At 41.0% G+C, this 22,826-nt stretch overlaps 2 protein-coding genes across 4 annotated transcripts in view; one reads left to right on the top strand and one right to left on the bottom strand.

The window, feature by feature from the left end:
• Positions 1-4,461: 4,461 nt before the first annotated feature.
• On the top strand, positions 4,462-6,075 carry LOC108676610 (THUMP domain-containing protein 1-like). The gene is made up of 3 exons (XM_018164719.2): positions 4,462-4,771; positions 5,060-5,142; positions 5,255-6,075. The coding sequence occupies exons 1-3, from the start codon at positions 4,585-4,587 to the stop codon at positions 5,966-5,968; spliced, it is 984 nt and encodes a 327-aa protein (XP_018020208.1). The 5' UTR covers positions 4,462-4,584; the 3' UTR covers positions 5,969-6,075.
• A 3,180-nt stretch (positions 6,076-9,255) lies between these two features.
• The window catches only part of LOC108676613 (stromal interaction molecule 1), a 41,293-nt gene continuing 27,722 nt past the window's right edge, over positions 9,256-22,826 (bottom strand). For 2 of the 3 annotated variants that reach the window (XM_018164721.2, XM_018164722.2), the window contains 7 exons: positions 22,329-22,637; positions 21,520-21,617; positions 21,085-21,257; positions 13,793-14,179; positions 13,139-13,520; positions 11,942-12,026; positions 9,256-10,115 (listed from right to left, as the gene is read on the bottom strand). In XM_018164721.2, the coding sequence (XP_018020210.1) occupies positions 9,900-10,115; positions 11,942-12,026; positions 13,139-13,520; positions 13,793-14,179; positions 21,085-21,257; positions 21,520-21,617; positions 22,329-22,637 (1,650 nt within the window). In that variant the 3' untranslated portion in view covers positions 9,256-9,899. The remainder of the gene's footprint in view (positions 10,116-11,941; positions 12,027-13,138; positions 13,521-13,792; positions 14,180-21,084; positions 21,258-21,519; positions 21,618-22,328; positions 22,638-22,826) is intronic. The other variant, XM_018164724.2, reaches the window with a different exon arrangement.

Here is a 22,826-nt window from a genome sequence, read left to right as displayed (position 1 = left end):
GTTCATGATTAAGTAAAGTTGCAATTAGAAGAATCAATTAATTTAGCTTCCATCAGCTCGCCGCTTGACTGTACTTCTCAAGTTCTCTATATACTACGTGATTCTAATTTCTACGTCTACGAAGAATAGTATAGGTACGAAAACTACGAACCACGGGGCCGGGGGCACGGCCCAGTGCCCACTGGGTCCGTCAGTCCGTGACTCCGTGTCCGTCTAATTTTAGGTACCCGGATCACAAGTCCCTGCCTACCAGGCCAGCCCACCTTGCTTCTTCGCCCTCTGGACTCTGGAGTGGTGGAGTCTGGCTCAGTGGCTGTGGCTCTGCCCCTGCCTTTGGGCCCTGGCTCTGGCGCTCTGCTGCCTCCTTCTCATCATATACCTAGCCTAACAGGGTAACAGCGGCAGGAGATTGTGTGTTGGCCAAGGTACTACAAAATACAAATTTAGCAGTTGAAACTGAAAGCCTAGCACAGTAGCACTCAACGCTCAACTTCTCAAGCATGATTTTGAAACAGTATTGGCTAATACTCTCCCCACTCCCCAGTCCCCATGGCCCAATCCCCATTGAATTTGTAACTTGTAAGCAATGAGGCTAATATCTAATTAGGGTAAACGCGGTATATTCCGACACATTAAGGACGCATCGAGAAATGAAAAACTATAAAAAAAACGTATGCGTTACTCGAGTTCTGTTTGCTTTAAGTGACTCTCAAAACACCGCACGATGCACCAGCAACAATTGAAACGTCACAAAATGTTGCCATATTTATTTAAAAGCCTTTAGAATGCAAACCTACTGTTGTGAAATAAGTAATACTTGGCAATTCAAGCTTTACTCAAACCATGGTCAGGAAGATGTGCCAGGTGCGCGGGAATTTTTTTTGTCATTTTAACGACCTGCGCGGTGCGCCGTACAATGCTGGTAAAAAAAAATGCGCCGTGCGCCGTACTTTAGAAAGTCGACAATATACGCGAGTATACATAGTGGCAAACCAGAGCTTTTTTAGAATCAGTTCATTTTGAATTTCCTCATTTACTCAAGATTTAAACCAATTTCTTAAGTATGATAATGCTGGTATCCAGGATACTTTACTGGTCTACTTATAGGACTCAAAAATGAACTTGAGGGAGAGTCTAAAAAACTCTCTGCTTTGTCACTATGGATGCTAGTATCCAGGATACTTTACTAGTCTACTTATAGGACTCAAAAATGAACTTGAGGGAGAGTCTAAAAAACTCTCTGCTTTGCCACTATGCGAGTATATTGACTACGCGAGTCGAACTGACGCGAGTCGAACATGTCCAGGTTACTTCTGACTCTTCCGCGTTCCGCTTGCGGATACGGAACGTACAGTAATCGTACGGGATTGCGCGAACTGCAGAAGTCAAGATTAAAGAACCACACCGCAAATCATTCATTCACTAATAAGTGCTAATTGCATCAAAAACACAGGTCACAGGCACCGGAAGAAATCTATCTTAATTATAAATTTTCATTTTTATTGCAACGATGAAGGTTAATTATAGAGGCGAACAACAAACATTAATAAAAATGAAAATAGCTTCAGAGGGACACATCACACTCGAAGATCGTTCAGCGTTACTTGAAATCTACAGACGATGTTGCCATTCCATTCAGATGAAAACTGTGTCTAAATCAGAACTGTGTCGGACGGCTCCGCGGCCCGCGCCGAGTGGAATCGATGACCGTGATTTACGCGAACGCGTGCGCGAACGAAATATAAAAAGCTATATATACGCGAGAAAATTCCCCGTTTATATACATCTTCCTGAGTGTGGTACTCAAACAAATATCCGGTTACCTGAAAAGAGAGTAACCGACATTAAATACTAATCAACATAACAAATATAACAACAACAACAAACAATTAAACGGCAGATTTAAAGTCAGCATGTACGTGGTAGAAAACTTACATTACATTACGGCGGTAGTTAGAACATGTCAGCTCGACGGGTACATTGAGACTGATACGGTATAGGTATTGAAGCCTGACCATGTAACATCAGATAGTCATCTTATTATGAACTTTATTCATATAGAAATCAGGACTATATATTACAACACCTACCAAATCCCTATATTTAATAATATTCCCACACTGTGTGTGACTATATTTGGCACGTGGTGAGACGTATTCCGACCGCACTTCAAATTGTACTAATACGTAATTCCGACATCCACGTGTTTGAATTTCGATCGCTGTGTGAGCTGTATTGGAATACGACACAGCTTTGAATTAGAACACTATTGAATATTGAGCACTACTTAAGTAGGCTTTTAATTAACAGTTATTAAGCTTTTAATTAAGAAAATTTTAATTTTTTAAACGTCTACCTTATCCTTTTGAACAGGCAGTCTGCTGCATGTAGTCTGGTGTGGAAAACGTCTACCTTATCCTTTTGAACAGGCAGTCTGCTGCCTGCAACAAGAGCTTTTCAGACATTTTTAGAATCAGAAGATTCCCACTAGACAAATTAATTATCTTCTATCTAATTTTAACCAAATTGCATGATTTAGCAATAAAATTTCAAATGTGTTTAGAATTAGTTACTTTGGAGCTGCAATATTTCAGTAATGTCACTAATGTGTAGGACATTTTTAATCCTGCTTGCCACACTCAGACACAGCACTTGTCATGTTACATACTTTCTATAAAAATTATCAATTTTATGAATAGAAACTAAACTAGGTACATCTTTCTGCTTTACTATCACAATCAAAACAGTTTGGTAGTTTGTAATCATCTTGACCTCGTGGTTATTAAACATTACAAAACATAGCTTTGACCAGTATTATTCAGCTAGGAGCAGAAAGGTTAGTGCAGTTCATTCAAAGGTTAGTTCAGCAATGAGCCTGGCATTGGCAAGGTTTGCACTTTGCAGTATCTACCAAGTAGCAACTTGTGTGTCATTGATGGTACCTTACTACCTTCTGAGGCTCTGAGCTGCAACTAGAGCCTTTTGTCTATTTATCTTTATTTTTACAGCTGCAACCTGCAAGATTCCTCCATCATCCATGATGGATTACCTCCAGTGCCATCTACCTAATTGCTAATAAAATCTGGCCACAAAATTTTGAATTTATTGAGAATGTAACTATGACAGCAAAATTTTACTAATAAGTTGGAAATTCCTCATTGCAGGCTTGAAGTTAGTTACTTGGACACAAAATTTTCTGTTGTGCAGGCAATATCAATGCTGGTGTTGAAGAGAAAGTTGGATAGCTAAAAATGACCTCAATGAACCACCTCCATGATGATCTCGTCTCCAATCCTCAACTCAATTTTAAGAGCAGTCAGTAATGAATTTATCACATTAGCAGCAGTCAAAACAAATTTCTAGGCATGACTTTGATTTTAAGCAAAGTATTTATTTTCTAAGCCCTGGAAGACAGTATTCAAAATGTAACATGTGCATTCTACTTTCTTAATCAAATATATGTCAGGGTTTAATTATCATTTCAATGTTATTAGCCCACACTCAGGTCTCAGGAAGATGCAAGTTTTTGGAGAAGTTTTCCCATGGCAACCAAGCTTTCTGGAGCTAAATGACTGCACAGTTTACCCAGGATTATATCAATCTGACCAATTGGCACAGATGTTTGTGCAGATCGTTTGGCCTCGTCGGCAGCGGCTGCCAACATTGAACGTATGTACAATCACTATTACGGAAATATAGGTGCATAGATGCGTGGCTCGAGTATACGATTGCTCAGCAGCAGCTGGCACTGAACAGTATGTATGGTCACTATACGCCTAATAGTCTTGTACTGCACAGCCGCGCAGTATGAAGATATGATGTTGCAGCCTCCGCTGACGGCAGCTGCTAGCATTGAGCGTAAATACGGTCATGAATACATGAATGTTCATTCTCGCACTGCGCAAGGATATGTTTGATTGCGATCGCCCATCTGTGTTTATAACAAACATTTATTTCCTTTTCATCCATTTTTGGTACTACATGAATTGTTTCACTGATCCACTGGTATTATAGTAGGTAGTCAAGCTTATATTTGAGAGCATTATTATAGGGCGTTATTGCGTACAGAAGTCTCGTTCTCCTTTTGTAGCTGCATCAAGTGTACAACAGAGAACTTTTCAATTGTTTCTGCTCCTAGTTCGATTTCATGAAAAACCATTGGGTTCAAAGTGAGCTATGTAGAGAGTCTCGTATGAACAATAGGGCATAACTTGACGAATAAATCCAAGCACAAATTGTAGATAAAATAATTATCCTAGACATTCTTATGTACGACCTCACAATCCTACAGTTACGAGTGTAGATGTCATGTGCGCCATCAAGACTTGATTTGTGTATCCATGAAGTTTTATTCCGCCATTCCTATAATTCTCGATTCTAGGGATGTTTTCTTCATCTATTTCCACATGTATGTGCTGTTTCTTGGTTCACTGTTCAAATCCCACTAATTTCGACAGTCGCTAGATAATATTGAGAAAATAATTCATATTTTCTGAATTTTATTCTTCTTGATTTGTTCTTTTACTCTCCTGACTCCAGAAATAATAATTGATTTCAATAAACTGTTACATAAATCTCTCAAATATGGGAAAGTTCTCAAAAAGGAAGAAGAGTTTTTATTTGCCACCAAACAAGAAGCAGCGTTTAGATACCATCATAGGCAGCGTGGGGTACTTGGCTACATGCAACACACACGAGGATGTCTGTGTCAAAGAAGGCTACTCGTTGCTCAACTGCTTCGCTGACAAGTTGTACGGGCCAGAACAGATTGGTTAGTATACAACTTAACTATTTTACATGTTCTTCAACTGTCATAAGTTAATCAATAAATAATCGTGAGTATATATTTCATTTAACCCGCACTTTCTTTCCTTGCCCACAACTGATAGTTCCTTGAAGAAAATTGTTCTGTAAACAGAACGCAAATAGATTCAATTAATAAGAGTTAGGGTTTCATTTAATTATGTATGTATTGGAATTTATTGATTTTTCCTTGTAAGACTTTGGCCATAGCCGATAAAAAATTAATTTTATATTCATTCCATATCAAATTCGACAGCTGGCAGTGAAGCTCCCGAGGCAGATGAAGTACAGGATGCTGAAGTTTCCGATACCGAGGAAGATGCTGATGCCGCTTTACAGGTAGCTTTAAACTATAATGAAAATGTTGATAAATAACTATCGTTCCAATATGAGTGCGTTAATGCTATCTTTACGTGTTCCATTAATTGTTCAATCTATCCCTTCTTTGCAGAAAGAAGTCGCCAGATTGCAAACTGCATCACAGTCTGTAAACCAGAAGGGTAATGCAGTACAACGCCGTTTTCAGTCAATTCGTTGTGGTGCTGCAAACAACGTTTTCTTCCGCACCACATTAGCCGATCCTTTACCTACCCTACTCGCCGCCATGGACGACATCCTACAGACCAAATTGGCACGCACGAAGCATCTTATCCGATTGCTGCCGGTGCATGCGGTATGTAAGGCGTATCTTGACAAGATAGAAAAAGCTCTCGCTGCTCTCTGTACTGAAAAGTTTGACGGTTCACAGAAAAGCTTCTATGCGGTAATCAAAGTGATGAGCAATAGTGCCGTCAAGAAAGAAGAAGTACTGAGCGTTGTTCTGAAAGTCATGGAAGAAAATGCACCGCAATGTAAGCCAGTCTTGACAAAAGATGCTGAGGTTGCCTTAGTTGTAAGCATCATCGTCACCAACTGTTATATCGGCATAGCTCCATCATACTTGGGAGTTTACAAGAAGTATAACTTGAACGAGTTGGCTGCTCCTGCCAGTGCAGATGTTCCTGGCAATACTTCGATAAATGATCCGGTGCAGAAGGACACCTCTGATAAGGTCGTCGAGCAGGAGGGATGCGTGGAGGGCGCAGAAGACTCCGCTCACGCTGGCAATGAAAGCGAAAAAGCGAATGCAGAAAAAGACGATAGCAAGACAGTGGCAGATGAATGATGAATGTGAGAACCTCATCATTAACTCTCATGGCAATCTTCGTTTCTCAGTGTTAGCGATCTCATGTATGACATATATATAGTGTCAAAGAAACAGAATTAAACTTCTAATTGTTTTTTTCTTTCTAGTGTTAGATTGTTGAAACTAGGCGTCAGTTCCGAGTGTACGAACGCTTGTTGAAATTTTTATCCAAGCGTTACTGACGATGCTACTCTAGCATGGTACACTTCGATACCCTTGACTCAGCCATCACGTCACTAGCTGGTCTTTCAGAACTATTTTAATGCTAATCGGGGGTGATCGCACACCATGTGGATTTGAAAGATTTAACGAACGAAAAATTTTGATTTGATTTCAACAATTTGATTTGATTGCAAAGAAAATGACAAAGAAACGAAAAAGTAACTAATGTCATTTTATTTATTGCTCTTCGAAAACTAGGAAGTGACTATGTTCATAAAAACTAAATTTCTCAAGGGTAAAAGAGGCGTATTATTCTTTTCCGGCCTGAGTACTCATCGCACGGAATATCAACGTGAGAACAGTTATCGAAATCTGACAGGAATAACGAAGGCCTCGAGAAATTAAAATTTTAATGCATCATTTTACTATACGAGAGATCAGTTACTGATGTAAAAAGAAGCCAGATGAAAAGAAACATGTGAGTGCTCAACAGTAATTACAATGCGTAATTAATAAGGAGTAGAGAACAAGAACTTACACCCTGGAGCGAGAATACTAGAACTTATCTCACTCGATAGAAAGTTCTATTCCAAAACTACGTATACCAAGCTGATCTCATACATGCTTCTATACATTAGACAGCTAATTATTTCAATCAAAATTTGTGATTATATCCTCCGAATTTCTACATACTAATCCATCCCGTACTAAAGACCGGGATGTATGAATAATTCGAAGAACAATAACTTAGTACAAGAAGTGAAAGAATTAACCTTCCATGGCAAGAAGATATCACTCAAAGAAAAAAAGAAAAGCAGCTAAGGCCTCCAAAATTTAAATATTCTGAACGTACATTATTTATAACAAATTTAAATTAGAAACAAAATCCAAGATAGAGATAATTGCACTGAAACATGTCGCATGATGCATGGTTTACCGCAAAAAAAGCTCCCTAGTCGATTCCTTGCGACCAACGAAGAACATCAAAATGAAATAAGCTAAAGAAATAAATATACACAACGGCACTTTTAACGTACAATCTTAGTGAAGTAAGTTCCAGCTCACTTCCGCTACATCGCTGAAACAATTACTACATTATTTTTAAACGGATTTTTTTCCGTTTTTTATTTATTTATTTTTATTTTTTTATTTATTTTTAAACGGTCAGTTACCCTGGCAGACGTCAATTCGGTAGCGGAAGCCGCTATCCCTATTATCCCATCCACATATTCAATGACTTCTCCAGCAACAAAATAAAACTATACAAGATTCGAATAGTCACGTTTGTAGGTGATGTAGCAAGTTAAAGACAATTTAATGCATTTGCATCGAATCAAAGCATACAAACATAATCAAGCTTAAAGTGAGATTTATAAACAAAAATAGGTCGAATTTTGAGCAGTCACTGCACTTGAAAATTATTTAGACAAAATCTCTAAGAAGGAATACTTGAGAGGCGAAGATAGCGCATGAAAAATTAAATTAGAATTCACGTTTAGAGATAAATAAAAAGGCTAGTCTGTTGACGTGATACTAGATATAAGGTGAAGTATATAATTGCACCTCGTTTATATATACAATTAAGTGGAGACTCGTATTGTGGAATGGTACGGCGAATTATCATTACTTCAATAATGCCTGATTACTGGTAAAATTTGCGAGCCCAGCTAGCTAGCTCATTTTTCCACATGAAGTCTAAGTAGCAACTCCTACGTCCAGTAACTGGGGTGCGAGTTGGCGTGTACATATGATCTACAGAATCAATATATGTACAGAGACGGCCTCTTACGCTTAGTTCGGTACTGAAAAAAGAAGTGATCTACAGTGAACTAAAAAACGTAAGTCGCAGATAATGTAAGTGCAGCAACTCATTTCATTTATCATTATTTAGATTTTTACGAAAACACCATAACATCCACGAAAAAAAACCTTTAACCGCTTATGTTGTAAAATTATTTCCTATTGGGGTTGCCCCTTTTTCTGACGCTTTATTGGGTTACGCTCGTAACAATATGAACTTCACATGAAAAGCTGACGAAGAGCAAAATAACAAAGCAATAATAGTAATAATCTCTGGATCAAGGTAAATTTAAAACAACATCGAACAAATCAACTCTCAACTCTAGATTTTAAATAATGGAGATGAGCTCGTGAGGAATGGTTCGGCCTCACAGCCCTGATTGTACAGGTAGGAACACAGACTGCAACATGAGACAACTCCTGGCAACTTCATCGCATTATTACGACACAACAAAACGAACAAGCAAACGGCGACACCGCATAGGAAGCAATTATAGATCTAGGACAGAAGTAACAAGCTAATTATTTCCTTACAAAATTATATACGCATACCCACATAGCTGCAAAAACGTGATGCACTTTGCACAGCTATGGTGAATGCCAACTATGTTGTTCGACATGAAGGCAAGAAAAGTTGCTCAAGAGAACTGGAATAGCGGGCAGGAAAACTGATGCTGCAATAAAACATGCCGAGTATTAAAAGGGCGTTACAGAAAAGGAAAATGTGATAAAATTAGTGGAGAATTGATCCTACCCTCAGAACGCTTTAAAACCATATCATATTCTATGCTTTAAAATCTGTCATTAATATATTTATATCATCCAATGTTGATAATTTCTTCGCTAGAACTGACGAGGTACTTAAGCTATCAGGTGCAGGATGACTCGCTAATTCTAGAGTTAGTCAGGGGATGGCCCCACAATGGATAGCAAATAAATAATAATACTCAGGTGCATTGCCTCAATAGAGGAGCAGCTATCACCAGGGGAAGGAATGCCAGAGAGGCGGACGCCGTCGCCGCTAACTTAGACTTGCATTTGCTTTAGTGATGACTCTTCATCTCCTCAATCTTACTAAACGTGTAAAAAAAATGAAATATTTAAATAAAGGTCATGTTTTTTTCCACCTTCATTCGATACTCGATTCTAAACCAATAAATCAACTTAGGTATCTGCTCTGAAAATCTAATCTTTCTACGCTCTCTTGAACCCATCGACTTTTCTAGTTAAGTCAGCTGCCTGACGCCATCAAAAAATCAGAAAAAAATATGAGGGTACGCACATTTACACACAATATTTAATTTTTATAATAATGTTAATTTTGCTTTTTTAATTTAAATGAAAATTTTTACAACGTGAAACCCGTCCATTTTGTAGCTCCCACGAAGTCAAATTACGATTCTTCGTCGAGGTTTGCTCTCGAACAGATTTTCCTTCGACTAAATACGGAAAAAAGTGAACGGACTACGTGGAGTCCATTGAGTTATAATTAGCCAACGTAAGCCTTTTACAGATGATATCGGACAAAAGTGGGAACTCGCCTGTGTAGTGGCAGGACTCAAAACTATCTACTGGAGCTACATGACAGGCAACTTATGTGTTCAGGCAATGTTAATTGTGTATAAACATCATACCATAATATATTTAGCAAGGAAATGATAAATAACTGCACCGTTGTAACCTACAAGCTAGAGAACGGCATCCAAACGTGATAGCTCTCCACATTACTTCACAAATAAATAATACCCAACTTAGAGCAAGCGCATCCGGGTGAATAGCATGCATACTAACAGCAACACCTGAGAGCGACGATCGAGCAACGTACATAGTACCTCTGGTATAATAACAACGCTTATATAATGCAACCATAACCGCACCTAAGCCTGGTTGAGTTACATAACCATTATTTCATAATGATATTTACATGCAGGACATAAGCTAGGGCAATTCAGCTTTTTGAGCTCTTAATTTGAAAGCTTTTGCGGGTGCTGGCGAGGCGTTCGAGGAAGGACTTCTTCTTAACCCTTGCTTTAGAGGAGGGGGCGAGTTTAGGGTCTATGGGGGAGGGGAGTTGGGAGAGGGTGCGGTGGTGGGAAGGTAGGGCCCCTGCGCTGCTGAGTGCAGGGTCGCTGCTGCTACCGCTTACACCGCCAAGCTGCACCACCTGTAGCACAGATACCGTACAGTCCAGAAGCGTCTTAGCCAGATTATGTACAGCTCAAATAAAGCATGAATAAATGATCATATTTACTGAAGATTTTAGATGCAAGGAAGCAGGGATTTAAAACGGTAGAGGAGAGTATCTGAGAGTAAATTAGGGCTTAAAGTAAATGGGGGAAGTACGCATAGATAATTAGCCTAGAAAAATTATAATACACTCACCAACTCAAGGCACTTCGCCGACTGCAGAGCGTACAGAGCGGTGGTAGGGAAAACTTAACGCAATATAAAGACAAAATTGAAATTCAGTTACAGTATGAAGAGAAACCATCAAAAATCCACACCAAACCTATAAATCGTAGTGAGCCAAACTCCCATGTGATGCATCTCACGATACGGTAGGACTCGCTACTGTAAGCTACCCCATTGATAGCTGCCATCCGAAATTAGATAGGTTCATTCTTTTGTCTATCTCAGTAACGACGTCACTCACTGAACGAGATATAGCTCTCTGACCAAACGAGAAGCGTCAGTCAAGACCGAGAACTGCCGAGTATAGGTTCTTCGACTCATTCCCCTTCGAGTCGTGAGCGTAGACAAATGTGTTAAACTCACACTTCTATCTGTAATCCCATAAACTGTAAGCTGTGTTACTCTATAAATAAGTACTCTGTTGTTCTTTACTCTGTGCCTCATTTATCCTCTGATCACATAAGAAACCCGAACTAACCTCAGGCCTTTCATATAATTATTATACGTATAAGAGGTGCACCAGAGAAGCAACCTCTTACACTACAAATCCCAGACGATGAAGGCGGAATTGCTACTCTTCGCAACAGAAGCCTTATAGCGAAACGGCGTGCTGCCAAATATATGCATTTATGATGCAAACTTCAATTCTAATCATGCAGTTTATACTGCACTTTATTTTTTAGTCTACAATCCGAGAGTGCATTCTTTAGCAAGTTTTACCGGGATGAAACATTTTGCATTGGCTCGCAAAGTCAAATTTGATTTGAGCATTACGTAAATGGGAAATAGAACATATGGCTTGTTTGAACAATAATTGGCTGCAATGAAGCATTTAGTGATCCAGTCAAGGGATCAATGTTCCGAGGAAATGCAAACTAATTTCTGCGGCCACGCGTTGTGGGCCGCTTGCATGTCTTATTCCTAAATCAATGTTTGCATTTGGGACACAATATTGAATGGTATAAACGGTAAAGATATATAGATTCGACCCTGCAAGGTTGAGATGCATGTATTAGATTTTAGGTAGACAAATTGTACATAAGTTTATATAGAATTGGAATATCACATAACTTAAGACGCATGAATTTTTAATCAATTAATTCTAACGCATTCGTTTTATTTTATGTCGATTTTTTTGTGTAATGTATAAATCTCAAAATTTATGCAAACTCCCGGTGATGGCTAGAGCGGCTTTGGGAGATGTACAGGATTGATGAAAAGCCTGTGACTAAAAATGAATCCCTCCTGAACTAATAAATGCACGATTTCTTGCCCTCCTAGGCGCCCCAGGGATAAAATTTCTTCAATATTTCGCAAATTGCATTTCCTGAGCTCATACTTTCATAATAATTTATATATACATTTAAAGTAATAATTTTCTTAAAACTTTTAAGAGAATGCGCATGGGAGATGCTTTTTGGAACATCTTACTATGAAATCCCTTAAAATTTCAAGTTAAACTCTAACAGAAACATAGATGAAGCCTAAGAATTGATGCGAAGTGCCATGATAAACATGAACTAATAGACCTTTAGAAAAGATACGTAGCACAACGGAAGACATGCCACGAAGACTCACCTGGGCAACGGGGGTTAACAAATCGGACGCCGGAGACTCCTGAAGGGGGGTCGGCGAGGAGCTTGAGGGGGGCATCGTGAGGGGGCTGCAATGAGGAGGTTAGGTTATTTTAAGCAGACGGGATCCAAACAAGCGATTAGGTAACGCATCTAAACCCACCGCAGCGTTCGTGTAAAGTCAATATTTACACGTCACATCACATTAGAAAAACGACAGGATTTTTAAAAGCAGAAATTTTAAGAGGTACTTAATGATAAAAACGATTAATATGTTCATTTAAAACTCATGTTAATTCTTCACGTTCAATTAATAATTTAAGGATGAATCCGAACACGAGCAATAGCCAGGCAGTAACAATCATGAGACGTGCTCAGTTGAGCGGGCGAGCTTCTGGATCAACCAACAAGCGGGAAAATTGCAGTCGTGATTCTAAAGCGAATGCGCAACTGGTTCTCAAACTCGGCACAGTCTTAACAGTGCATAAAGTGGCATAGTTATGCAATTATACAAAACTTTTCGGAAAAAAACAAGCGCAAAGTCGACCTAAAAGTACGATAATCTCGAACCGGAAATAAAACAAACGACGAGTTAAAACTCTGTGCACCGCGGCCCTATACGGAGATTTGAATTCTACTCCCAAAGGGACGAGGCAGCGTGACAGTGGTGAAAAAAGAAGAGGAAGACAGAAACTCTAAATTAGCATGAAGGAAAGAAAAGAGAAGGGATTTCAAGAACCAGGAAAGGTACGAGAAAATAGCACAAGCCGAACCTTTAACTGGCTGAAAAGTTAATTGATTTATGAGTTCGACGAATGCTAAAAGCAAATCAGGCGACAAGTAGTAAAGCGAGCACGCCCGAACACCTTGTATTATAATCCCATTATGTTACGAGCGCAAAATGAGCTGCACACGCTTTACTTTTTGGATGGACATTTACAACACTGGACACATGGACCTTATTGGCAGCCACATTTACCAGTCAAATCACCACTGCACACAAAAGCTTTTGTGACGCACATTTACCAGTGAAACCGATCCCAAAGAAGGCACTTACGTGAGAAAAATTCTTATAGGAGCCTGTAAAAACACATGAATCCTTGGCGCTAGTAGACGCACTATCATTTTGATCAAGGTTCGGGTATGCTAATGAAAGTTCCGAAGAACAATGTGTAAGCTTAATAACCCCTATTGATCTAACCTTCCCCCCATGGAAAAGAGAGCTGTCTGGTGAGAGGGGCACTCAGGGTTATCAGAGACATTGTTGGGCGCCTCAGGTATGGAGGCGACGGGCGGTGGAGTGGTGATGACACTCGCAGCGCTCGGGATGATTCCGTTGCAGGGGGCGAGTTTGACAGAGGAGGCCTTCATGCGACGAGGTTTCCTGAGTGGAGGTCTCGCGACTCCGGCGTGGCCGTATGACGAGGACCCGTGGCTGTACGACGACGATGCGTCAGCGTGCTCGCTGCTCAGGTGCTGGTGTGAAGAGGACGAAGGCAGGCGATTCGCCGTCGTGCTGCCCACACTAGAACTCCGCGGCAGGCTGATGCTGTCTACCTCGTCTTCGCAACGACCGCCCAACTCTGTCACATCAATTCATCACTTCAAAAATCCTGAACCTAACTTTGAAAATATGTCAGATCTGCTTGAAACGCATATGTATTTTCTTTTTGCAGTATATTGGAAATTTAGGGGTAATTATCACGTATTGATATTGGAAAATAAAATTAGCTCATAACGTAGGAGGTTCCCATAAAAACAAATTAAAAATCATCATACCACAAGTATGATGGTGCGTGGTCTCTATGGTAAGCTAACACGGTACGTACAACAGCTGCGGCACTACAGGACCGACCTGTGGAGGCGGTGGCGCTGTGCTGCATCGAGAGGTTGTGTGGGGGGCAGCGCGCCAGAGCGGCCTTAAGAGCGCTGCTCCTGGTCTCTGCTGCAGAGGGAGGAGGGACAGAGTTACATGCGCGCCCCCAGGCCCCTGCACCGCCACACCACAGCTCCTGCTGTAGCTGCTGCAGTGAGGTCATGGTCGAGTAGGGGGATGAGTGTTGTAGGTTTGAGGAAGACGAAGGTGAGGTGACTGTGGTGAACAGGTTGCCCCCAGAAGAGTGAGCCCCTGCACTGCTGGAGCTTGGGGGTGCCGCTCTAGGGTCCCCCGAGCCCAGCAGCGCAGGGTAGCCTCCCATAGTCAGGAACATAAGGGCGGACTGGCTACCTAGCAGCTGGCCAACTGCTTTCGCGGCACCAGGGGGAGAGGAGGGCAGTGGGGATGAGAGGAGAGACGCTATGAAAGTGGGAAGAAATGGTGAGCAGGCAAGGGTGGAACAGAAGTGGGCAGGGCGAGGAGGTTAGGAGAAATTAAATGCAGCAGAGAGAAGAAAAGAGTGGTGGGGCACAGACGTGCAGATGTGAAAGTAGGAAAAAGTGGTGGAACAAAAGAGTGTTATTGTGGTAGTGGAATGTAATGGTTTAGCAGAACGCAATGGTTGTGGCAAGAAGTGGCGGGACGGAAGTGAGCAGGTGTGGTAGTGGATAGAAGAGGTTGAGCACAGGTGAGCGGAAGGTGGGTACACGCGTTACCGATGGTCAGAAAATAATGAAGACGCTCGTGAAGACAGCGAGGAAAGGAAGTAAAATGGATATTATGACCAACATGAAGTTTTGGTTCGGAATCATGATTGATGATGAAAAAAATATTCGATTAGAGAGGTGTCGATGAAATCGGTGTTGGGTCATTAATGTAGTGCAACAGTCCATGGAGGTGAACCGCGAGTGTAAGCAACACAAACGATGATGATATTAAAGGTAGATCGGTAATGGTACAAATCCCAACAAGTCGGTAAGTCAACAGAATGTGTGAGATACGTAAGATACTCATCAATACAGTCAAGGATCAACAATACACGCCCACAGATATCGCAATGTAATTACGTTTGTCAGTAAAATTCCGAATGCAATCAATCAAGGCAATCAAGACCACAAATATCACCCAATATGCACGGTAATACGGGATCAGTTTTAAAGGGGTTACCGATCGAAGGAACATAGTATTGAGGATACGTTGTGCAATTGAGTGAAAATAAATAAGATGAAAGAAATTAATGACAAATAAGTAATTCAGTTTTAAACACAAAAAAATGGTTGAACAGTACACAGAATACATGCCCTTCAAATAATGGAATTTCAGACGACGATGAAAGATATCAAACAAAATAGAAAGGCACAAAAAACAAAACCCAATAGAGAAAAACACAAAATCAGGAAAATATCGGGATTGCGAATGCCATGGCCTCGCGCAGGGAGGCACGACAGAGGGGACAATATGAGGGGACCATGAGGGAGTGCGACGACGTCAAGATGCACGTCATGACGAGGGATCAAGAGGGAGGACGTGTAGGCAGGTAAGTAGAGACGTGATATGAAAGAATGCACCGCAGCACGCGATGGGTCAGGGAATACGGCACCAACGAGAGTGCAGTCAAAATCACGTAGAATGTGGGTTAAGATATTAGTAGTCACACAATACAATGCATTGGATTGTAAGCGTGATAGAAGACCACACAATATAAAAAATTAAACATAATGTAGGGCACAAACGATTAGCGCGATGGGTGCCGCGCAGCAGTCAGTAAGAAGGAGGCAAATTAATTACACACATGTGATATATTGAGGCGCTCCAAATAATGTTAGGAGAAAAAGTCATGTAGTGAATAATAGTAGTGCCCCAGTGAAGCGTAACGTGTTAAGTGTAGCATGAGTGCGACGATCCGTTAAACGTTACAATGAGGAGCAATAGTCAACAAAAAAAGTACATAGACACACCAGTGAGAAGGCGGAGAGCGTGAAGCAGATAATAGGAGTAAAGAAGCCACACCAAAACGATATGTAAGAAAAGCATGCAAGGTTCGTCAGGAACCGAACCAAAAGATAGAGCCAACGAATTAGCGAATAAAAAGTAGACATTTGTACAAAACACTCATTAGAAGTGAGAATGCCATGCAGTGGAGATACCGAAAGAACGTCAAGACCCATAGAGACCAGGACGTGTTGGCAGCAGCAGGAGCGTCATCGTCGCAGACACAGCAGCAGCGGCAGCGGACGATCAGGAAGAGAAGACGACACACGTCAGTTATCAGGACAATGACATGACCACACGAGGCTGCACGACACAATCACGGTAACACAAATGCCCACAATATCAGCAAATGTGAGCGAATGAGAGACGCGCATGTGCATATGAAACGCATCCTGTCTGAGAATGATGGTAGCTCAGTTCTATCTCGTCCTTCGATTTTTGATAAAATCTTCCGTCAATCCGACAACTGCACAATAAAGTTAGTCTTCTTCGAGGCAAGAGTTGAGGTTTGCAGGAGTGCACGCAACGTATTCCACAAACACCAACGCTTGGCATCCTCTTGTCGCGTTGCCCTCTTGTCTACTCATTACGCTAATTCCAGTCCAGCGCTTACAAAAAGCGCCTACCGCCTTTCGGAAAACGCTTCCGGGTATTTTAGTCAAATTAATAAGGTTTAAAATTTGAAGCGTCAGCAGTTAACACAAGTGTGCAGCTTTAGGTGTTTTTTTCCATCATGTGAGATTAATGGCAGAATCCCAAAGATATACCTAAATTATTATGAGATTATGCATGTTTACTGAGAAATCTTTTCGAGAATTTTACATATGTGTTAAAATATATACAATGGCAGGAGACTGCAGTCACAAACCAAAAAGAATAAATAATCATACTAAAAATGATTCCAGATTAAAGCAATGTATACAAAAAATAGATATCTGTATTGACTTACTTGTTATAGTACCTTTAATCAGTGGGTCGAAGAAATTACGCATGAATGCTAAAAACTGAATTTTTTGTAAGTGGAAATAACGATAATAAATATTATTTGCAAATCAAATGAATTTGAATTTAAAAATTTTTAGACAAAGGACATTCATAAGAGCCCACGAAGAAATATCCCGATAATAAAGAAGAAATTCTTCCGATTTCGTCTTCGGCTTTTGGTTTTCAGTAGAAACAGTTGTGAATAAACGATAGGAAGAAATCCAGAGAGCATTTCAGGATAAGCTGAAACTCTAATGAAAACATAAAGAAGCAGGCAAGTGAAATGAACATAAAGCATATAGATCTCCTTGTATGCGGACGTACGAACTCGATCACTGGGAATGCAATGTACTGAACACACAACTGAACGTTACGCCACTGCTACTGCAGATAAAAGCAAAAGCTGCCTGGCCCAAAAAAAACCTGTAAGGCCATGTTTGGATTTTCTTCAAGTACTACACGTACGCCAGCTAATATTATCTGGTGACAGGCTAATCGTCTGGTCCTCGTCTTGACAGGCATGAAGATTAGGGACCGTACTACCAAAACTTGCTAAAATACACGTAGAGGACTAAAGGCCAATTTCTCCTTTGTATATATAATATAAATATAACTCAGTACTCACTGCAGTGAGTGACAGAGAGCGCATTTTATCGTCGACGAAAACGTGAAATCACGGACGGACAGACGGACATGGCGAGCACAATAGTGCATTTTTTCCACAAATGAGAAAATGCGCTAAAAATGTCGATTATTGGCTGACCGAGATACGAACTCGCAACTATTTTTGATTGTACGGCCTAGTGTTGGTATACGCGGTTCCAGTACACACATACGAACCAAAATAGCATACATATCAAAACAGAAATACGCATGTAGATATTATGAAACACAGCTTAAGCTAAATAAGTGGTCTGCAATGGTGGTATATTACACATTTTATGCAATATATGTTATTAATGTGTTCGCCACCAACAGTGCCCTACACAAGCATTGTAAAGCACGCAAGCAGTGCATGAAGCATACATTCAGAACTTTAAATGAAACTTTTTCCAAATAATGATGCACTTTCTTGAACACAGCATGAGCAGTGAGCAGATGTACGTAGAACTGATACACCTTTGTGCCGAGCCGAGCATGATTCATGATGCCCATAGAAGGCAAAAAACAGCATCGCTATTTGTAAAAGTCTAACTCGTTTCTCCTAGTGTAAGTAAAATGCACACTTAACATAAAATGTGCACTCAACACAGCCGTATACTCAAGACTACGGGCATGCAAACACAAGTTAGGAAAATGTTTGGGAAATATGTTTTTCAAGTCAGTAAAAAAAAAATTCATCAGTTTCTTTTTGTTGGACATCGTTTAAACCTGCACGACAATGTGTGTAGATATTTATACCTAAAATGATCATACAAAACCCGAATGAGTTATGGAGAAAAAAGAAAAATTTCAATTGTTTTGAAGCTTCGGACACTTGGAATTAGGGTAGAACTACTAATTGAATCCTCCAGATGCGCTGATAGAGAAAGAATTACACAAAACTGAAGTATTCCACGTGAGGTTAGTTAGAGAATTATACATGCATTCTTTTTAAACCGGCAGCGATGTTCAGTTGTGCTGCTTCTTTGTTATAAAGAAATGATAGCATTTAACCGCTTCTTTATAAGCCAAAATTATACTAACTTTCTAGATTTTTGATTAGGAAACTTTAAACTAGTGAAGACTTGGCTGTAACTTTAAAAGAAAAACAGAGAAGTTTTGTTGTAACTCATGTTAATAAACTTTAGACTACAATGATAAGCAAAAGAATTATTGACTACAACCAACACACAATCCGTGAGAAAAAGCCAAACTCTGATGTGCGCTATGAATAAAAAACAATAAAGATGCAGGTGAATAAAACAGTCGTAAGTTCTATGCGGGTGTATTGTTCAGCTCAAAACTAAAAAAAAAAAAACATTCGCCAAATACAAACAGAACAAAGCATGGATTAAAAAGCGCAGAAGCAATAAAAAGCAAAGAAATAAATTCAACTTAAAATATTCAGCGCAGACCAGATAGAAGGTTACAATAGAAGTTTTGTTGCTTTAGTCCCCCGTCTACCGCCAGCCTGTCTACATATGAAGCAGCAGCAATACACCCGCTCCATGCCACTACACTTGCAAGAGTCGCGATACTGAGAGTCGGTGCAATAAATGTTCGATGGTTATAGTGGTTCTTGGGACATCACTTGACCCGGATAGTGGAATAATTAGGACTACGCAAATGATAATTATGGTTATGATTATCATCAAATAGATATCAGGTTTTTACTAAAAGGAATCACATAATCATTGTTAGAAGAACTAAAACTTAAATGAGTTTGTGCAGCATAACAATCGCTGCTCTCTGATATTCTACAAGCATCTTCTGCGATTGATCTCGTAAAGAATAAAGACTAACTTAAATTAACCATATACAACCTTAAAACATTCGGCAAGAATTTCTACAGTGAGTAAGTTTAACTGTTAACCTAAGGCAAGATCCTTACGCACCAAACGCACAAGAAAACAAGATAAAGCTTGAGAAAGCCACGAAGGAATTTTAAATGTGTGTTTTAGATCATGCAAGTCGTACACAGAAACATAAGTTTCTGCGTGATTTAAAGGTTCAATTTTAGGGGCGAAAAAAAATAGGACTCTCGTCGTAGCCTGACTGTAAGGCGTTCCGAAGCCCAGAGTGTTCTTCATGCCAGCCCTTGTGTAAACTAATTACAAGTAATACTAATAGAGATGTAATTATGAAGTGAAGTAATAACCGCATGTACTAGAACTAGGTACACATACTCGCCAGAAAAGAAAAGTGGTACAGAATGGCCAAGTTAAAACTTTTGCCTCAGTACATAGCACAAAAAATACATATCAAATCAAACTTAACGACTAGATGGGCTTTGTTCGTTCGTTCCAGTTTTTATTTAATAGGAAACAGGCCTATTTAAAGGGCACGAGAAGAGAAACAAATTGTCTTCATCACCGTTACCAAAAGAAATTGTGAGTCGCGCTGGTTCAGGGCCTATACTGCAAAAAAAGTTATGAGATCGTAAGTTCATCAGCCAATCATTGACGGGCTTTCAAGCAAAATCTACCAATAGACAAGAAAATAGAGCGTAAGTACTTACGTTCACTTAGCGAGTTTTGAAAGTATAGCTCCTGGTCAGTATAACAACACATAACTTAGCGGCACTCGGAACGCATACATGCGGCATCACGCATACATGGACGGCACTGACGTGAATGAACAAGTTTCATTCAATGATGTTCCTAGGAGTGAACACAACCAAGAAACACATATGTTCAGTGAGTGATACTACTCTTCAGTGCTGACCTGCGATGGTTTGTATTATTATAACCTATCAGTTTAATCAGAGCGAGCACTCCACGGCGCAACTAATAAAAGCCAAGACATTGATGTTATAAATAATTAAATGAGGCGCGATACAATTCAACCGGACATAATGACTCCGTAAATAAAAAGCACATCGTTTTACAATACGACCACCAAGTCTGAAATTGATGACACAGCGTAACTCAAGAAAGCGGAAGTGTGATATTCCGTGACATTAAAATCTACTTGAGGGCGCCAATCTATTTTTTTGGGTATCTACTCAGCATCGGGAAATTCTTGAAGCACATTGTCAGGAAGAGCATTTGATCGCGATTTCTGCAGCAGGCGACTGCATGGCTTAGCTTTACTGCTGCTCTCAGGCTTGCTCGTTTTTCCTACCACCGGCGCCTTATCGACCGGACTGCTATCATCTGATCGCCTCCCGATGCTCTCACGGAACGAGTGCCCGCGTAGGCCAGCGAGCTTCATTCTCAGTTTTATTTTCTCCTTAGCAGATTTGCTCGAGTCAGAATCAGAGGAGTGTTCAGAGTCAGCGTTTGCAGCCTCCGGCGCACGACTGCCATCAATTTCAGAGGCAGCTGGCAGCTCACTGTCCGTCGTGGTTTTAGCTAAATGATCAGCAGCATTTTCAAAAGATCTACTCGAAGGAAGCATACTTTGGCCATTCTTTACGGGAGGAGCTTTAGAATTGGAAGAAACAACGGTTTTTGGATCTGGGTTCATGAGGCTACTAGTGCGCGAAAACATGCTTTTGCTAGACGGTTTTGCCCCGGACGCGTCAGGGGTGATGAGGGCAGAAGACGACTTGCTACGGGGGAATTCTGACCGCAGTCGAGTGCGCGGGTGCGGCAGAACGCGAGGATGCTGCTGCGTTGAGGAACCTACGGCAGCGGCGGCACAAGACGTACCTATGTTCGAGGCCTCGCCAGGGGCCGTGGCGGTGGTCTGGAGGCTCGTGTACGAGCCCATGACGTTGTGGAGCTCAGCCATGCGTCGGATGTTGCACTCCAGCAGACGCTCGATCTCGGACCAGCGGTCCTGCCGCTCATTCTCGTCACGCTGCACCTCTTGCATCGTCGCTCTGTGAAACATAAACTTCCTTACTACAAAATTGCATGAGAAGATAATAATAATAGTATCACTATCTTATTCAAGTAGCGATACTATGGATAATGCTCTAAGCGATACTTTTTCAATTTGCACATTTACGGAAACTGGTATCAACTTATGCTCGACAAGGTTGAAATGATATAGGATAATAGCAAAAGGAGTTGAAAATTAATCGCATGAAGATGGTTGGTGAAATGAGGCACTGTTTTATCTGACCTGGCTAGAGATCTGACCTGGCTAGAGAAATTGTCTTCTCGACGTTGTCCATCTTGCCGTGCATGAGCGAGAACAGGTTGAGGGGGTTCTTGCCCTGGGCGCGCAGCTTGTTGCACTGCACGCCATGCAATCATCATGAATAACCAAGATACATGTACAGATCATTAGCGATGTTCAGCAACAAGAGGCAAGGGTGAGCGAATGAGAAAATATGCTCAGATTTGAGTAGGTAATGGAAAATGTGAAGAGACGGGCATCAGTATGGGAATAAAGTTGATACTTTAAAATGACTGAAGAAAATTTAGCATTTTACAAATGGCACAATTTGCCCAGGTTTCGTCATTCTATGATTTTTTAATCAATAACAAGCCTGTAAACGGAGTGATATTTTTTCAGCAACAATTGACTACATCAATTAAAATTATTGCAAATTACGCACCATTCGCACATGCAACCACCGCTGAAGTTAAACTTCCTGTACGGTTAATTTTTACGACTTCTCCACGTAAATCTCCAGTAAACCCTCACTATTCCTTACGCCTCGGAGCGGGCTCACGACTCACCCAACTTCCTTCCACAAAACACTCACTATTTCACCGACTCAAGGCTCAACCCACTCCGCTGGCCTTACGCTCACCCCACTTCGTCTCACGAATCACTCACTATTTCACTGGTTCTAGGATTTAGGCTCACCTCTTTCCCGTCACTCCATCACACGAACCATTCACTATTTCACCGACTTTAGGCTCAACTATCTCCGTATGACGAATCACTCACTAATTAACTGTCTTCAGTTACCCACCACTTCGTCTCAGGAACTACTCACAATTTCATTAGCTTTAGCGAACTCTCGCTGCGCCTGCTTCCTCTTGACGTCGAGCACGTGCTTCTCCTTCTGGTACGTGACCTGGAGCCAGTGCACGAGGGAGGCGCGGTCCAGCTCGCTGCCCTGAGGCGGGGTGCCGGAGCCGCCCGTCTGGCTGTAGTCGTCGTCGCAGTATCCGCACGTGTCCACAGAGTCAGGGGCGTCCTCGCTGCTCCCCTGGCGCCCCCCGTCGTACGTGTCGTAGTCTTCCTCGTGCGTCGAACTCAGGTCAGAGATGTCGCCCATTACGCCGCTGTCCGGAGCGTCGTTCTGACATACAAATACACACTGAATTGCCTTCATGTTTTTGTAAAATTGAAAGTAGAATTGAACAAGTTTTTGAATGCGATCAAGGGGTTTTATGGAAGGGAACAGTTGATTGTTATTTTTAAGTCCCTAGCAAGAGGATTGATATTTATGTTGTCTTCAGTTCTACTCATTATTCTGATGCCGCGGCGC

This window comes from Hyalella azteca, unplaced genomic scaffold (assembly GCF_000764305.2).
Source record: "Hyalella azteca isolate HAZT.00-mixed unplaced genomic scaffold, Hazt_2.0.2 contig8570, whole genome shotgun sequence".
NCBI classification, from domain to species: Eukaryota; Metazoa; Arthropoda; class Malacostraca; order Amphipoda; family Hyalellidae; genus Hyalella; species Hyalella azteca.
This window is presented reverse-complemented; position numbering and strand designations above follow the sequence as displayed.

Excerpts from the sequence above, each read along its gene's own strand:
- LOC108676610 (XM_018164719.2), top strand. The coding sequence starts at position 4,585 with ATGGGAAAGTTCTCAAAAAGGAAGAAGAGTTTTTATTTGCCACCAAAC. Across the intron at positions 4,772-5,059 it reads GTACGGGCCAGAACAGATTG|CTGGCAGTGAAGCTCCCGAG; the intron begins GTTAGTATACAA and ends CAAATTCGACAG. Across the intron at positions 5,143-5,254 it reads ATGCTGATGCCGCTTTACAG|AAAGAAGTCGCCAGATTGCA; the intron begins GTAGCTTTAAAC and ends CCTTCTTTGCAG.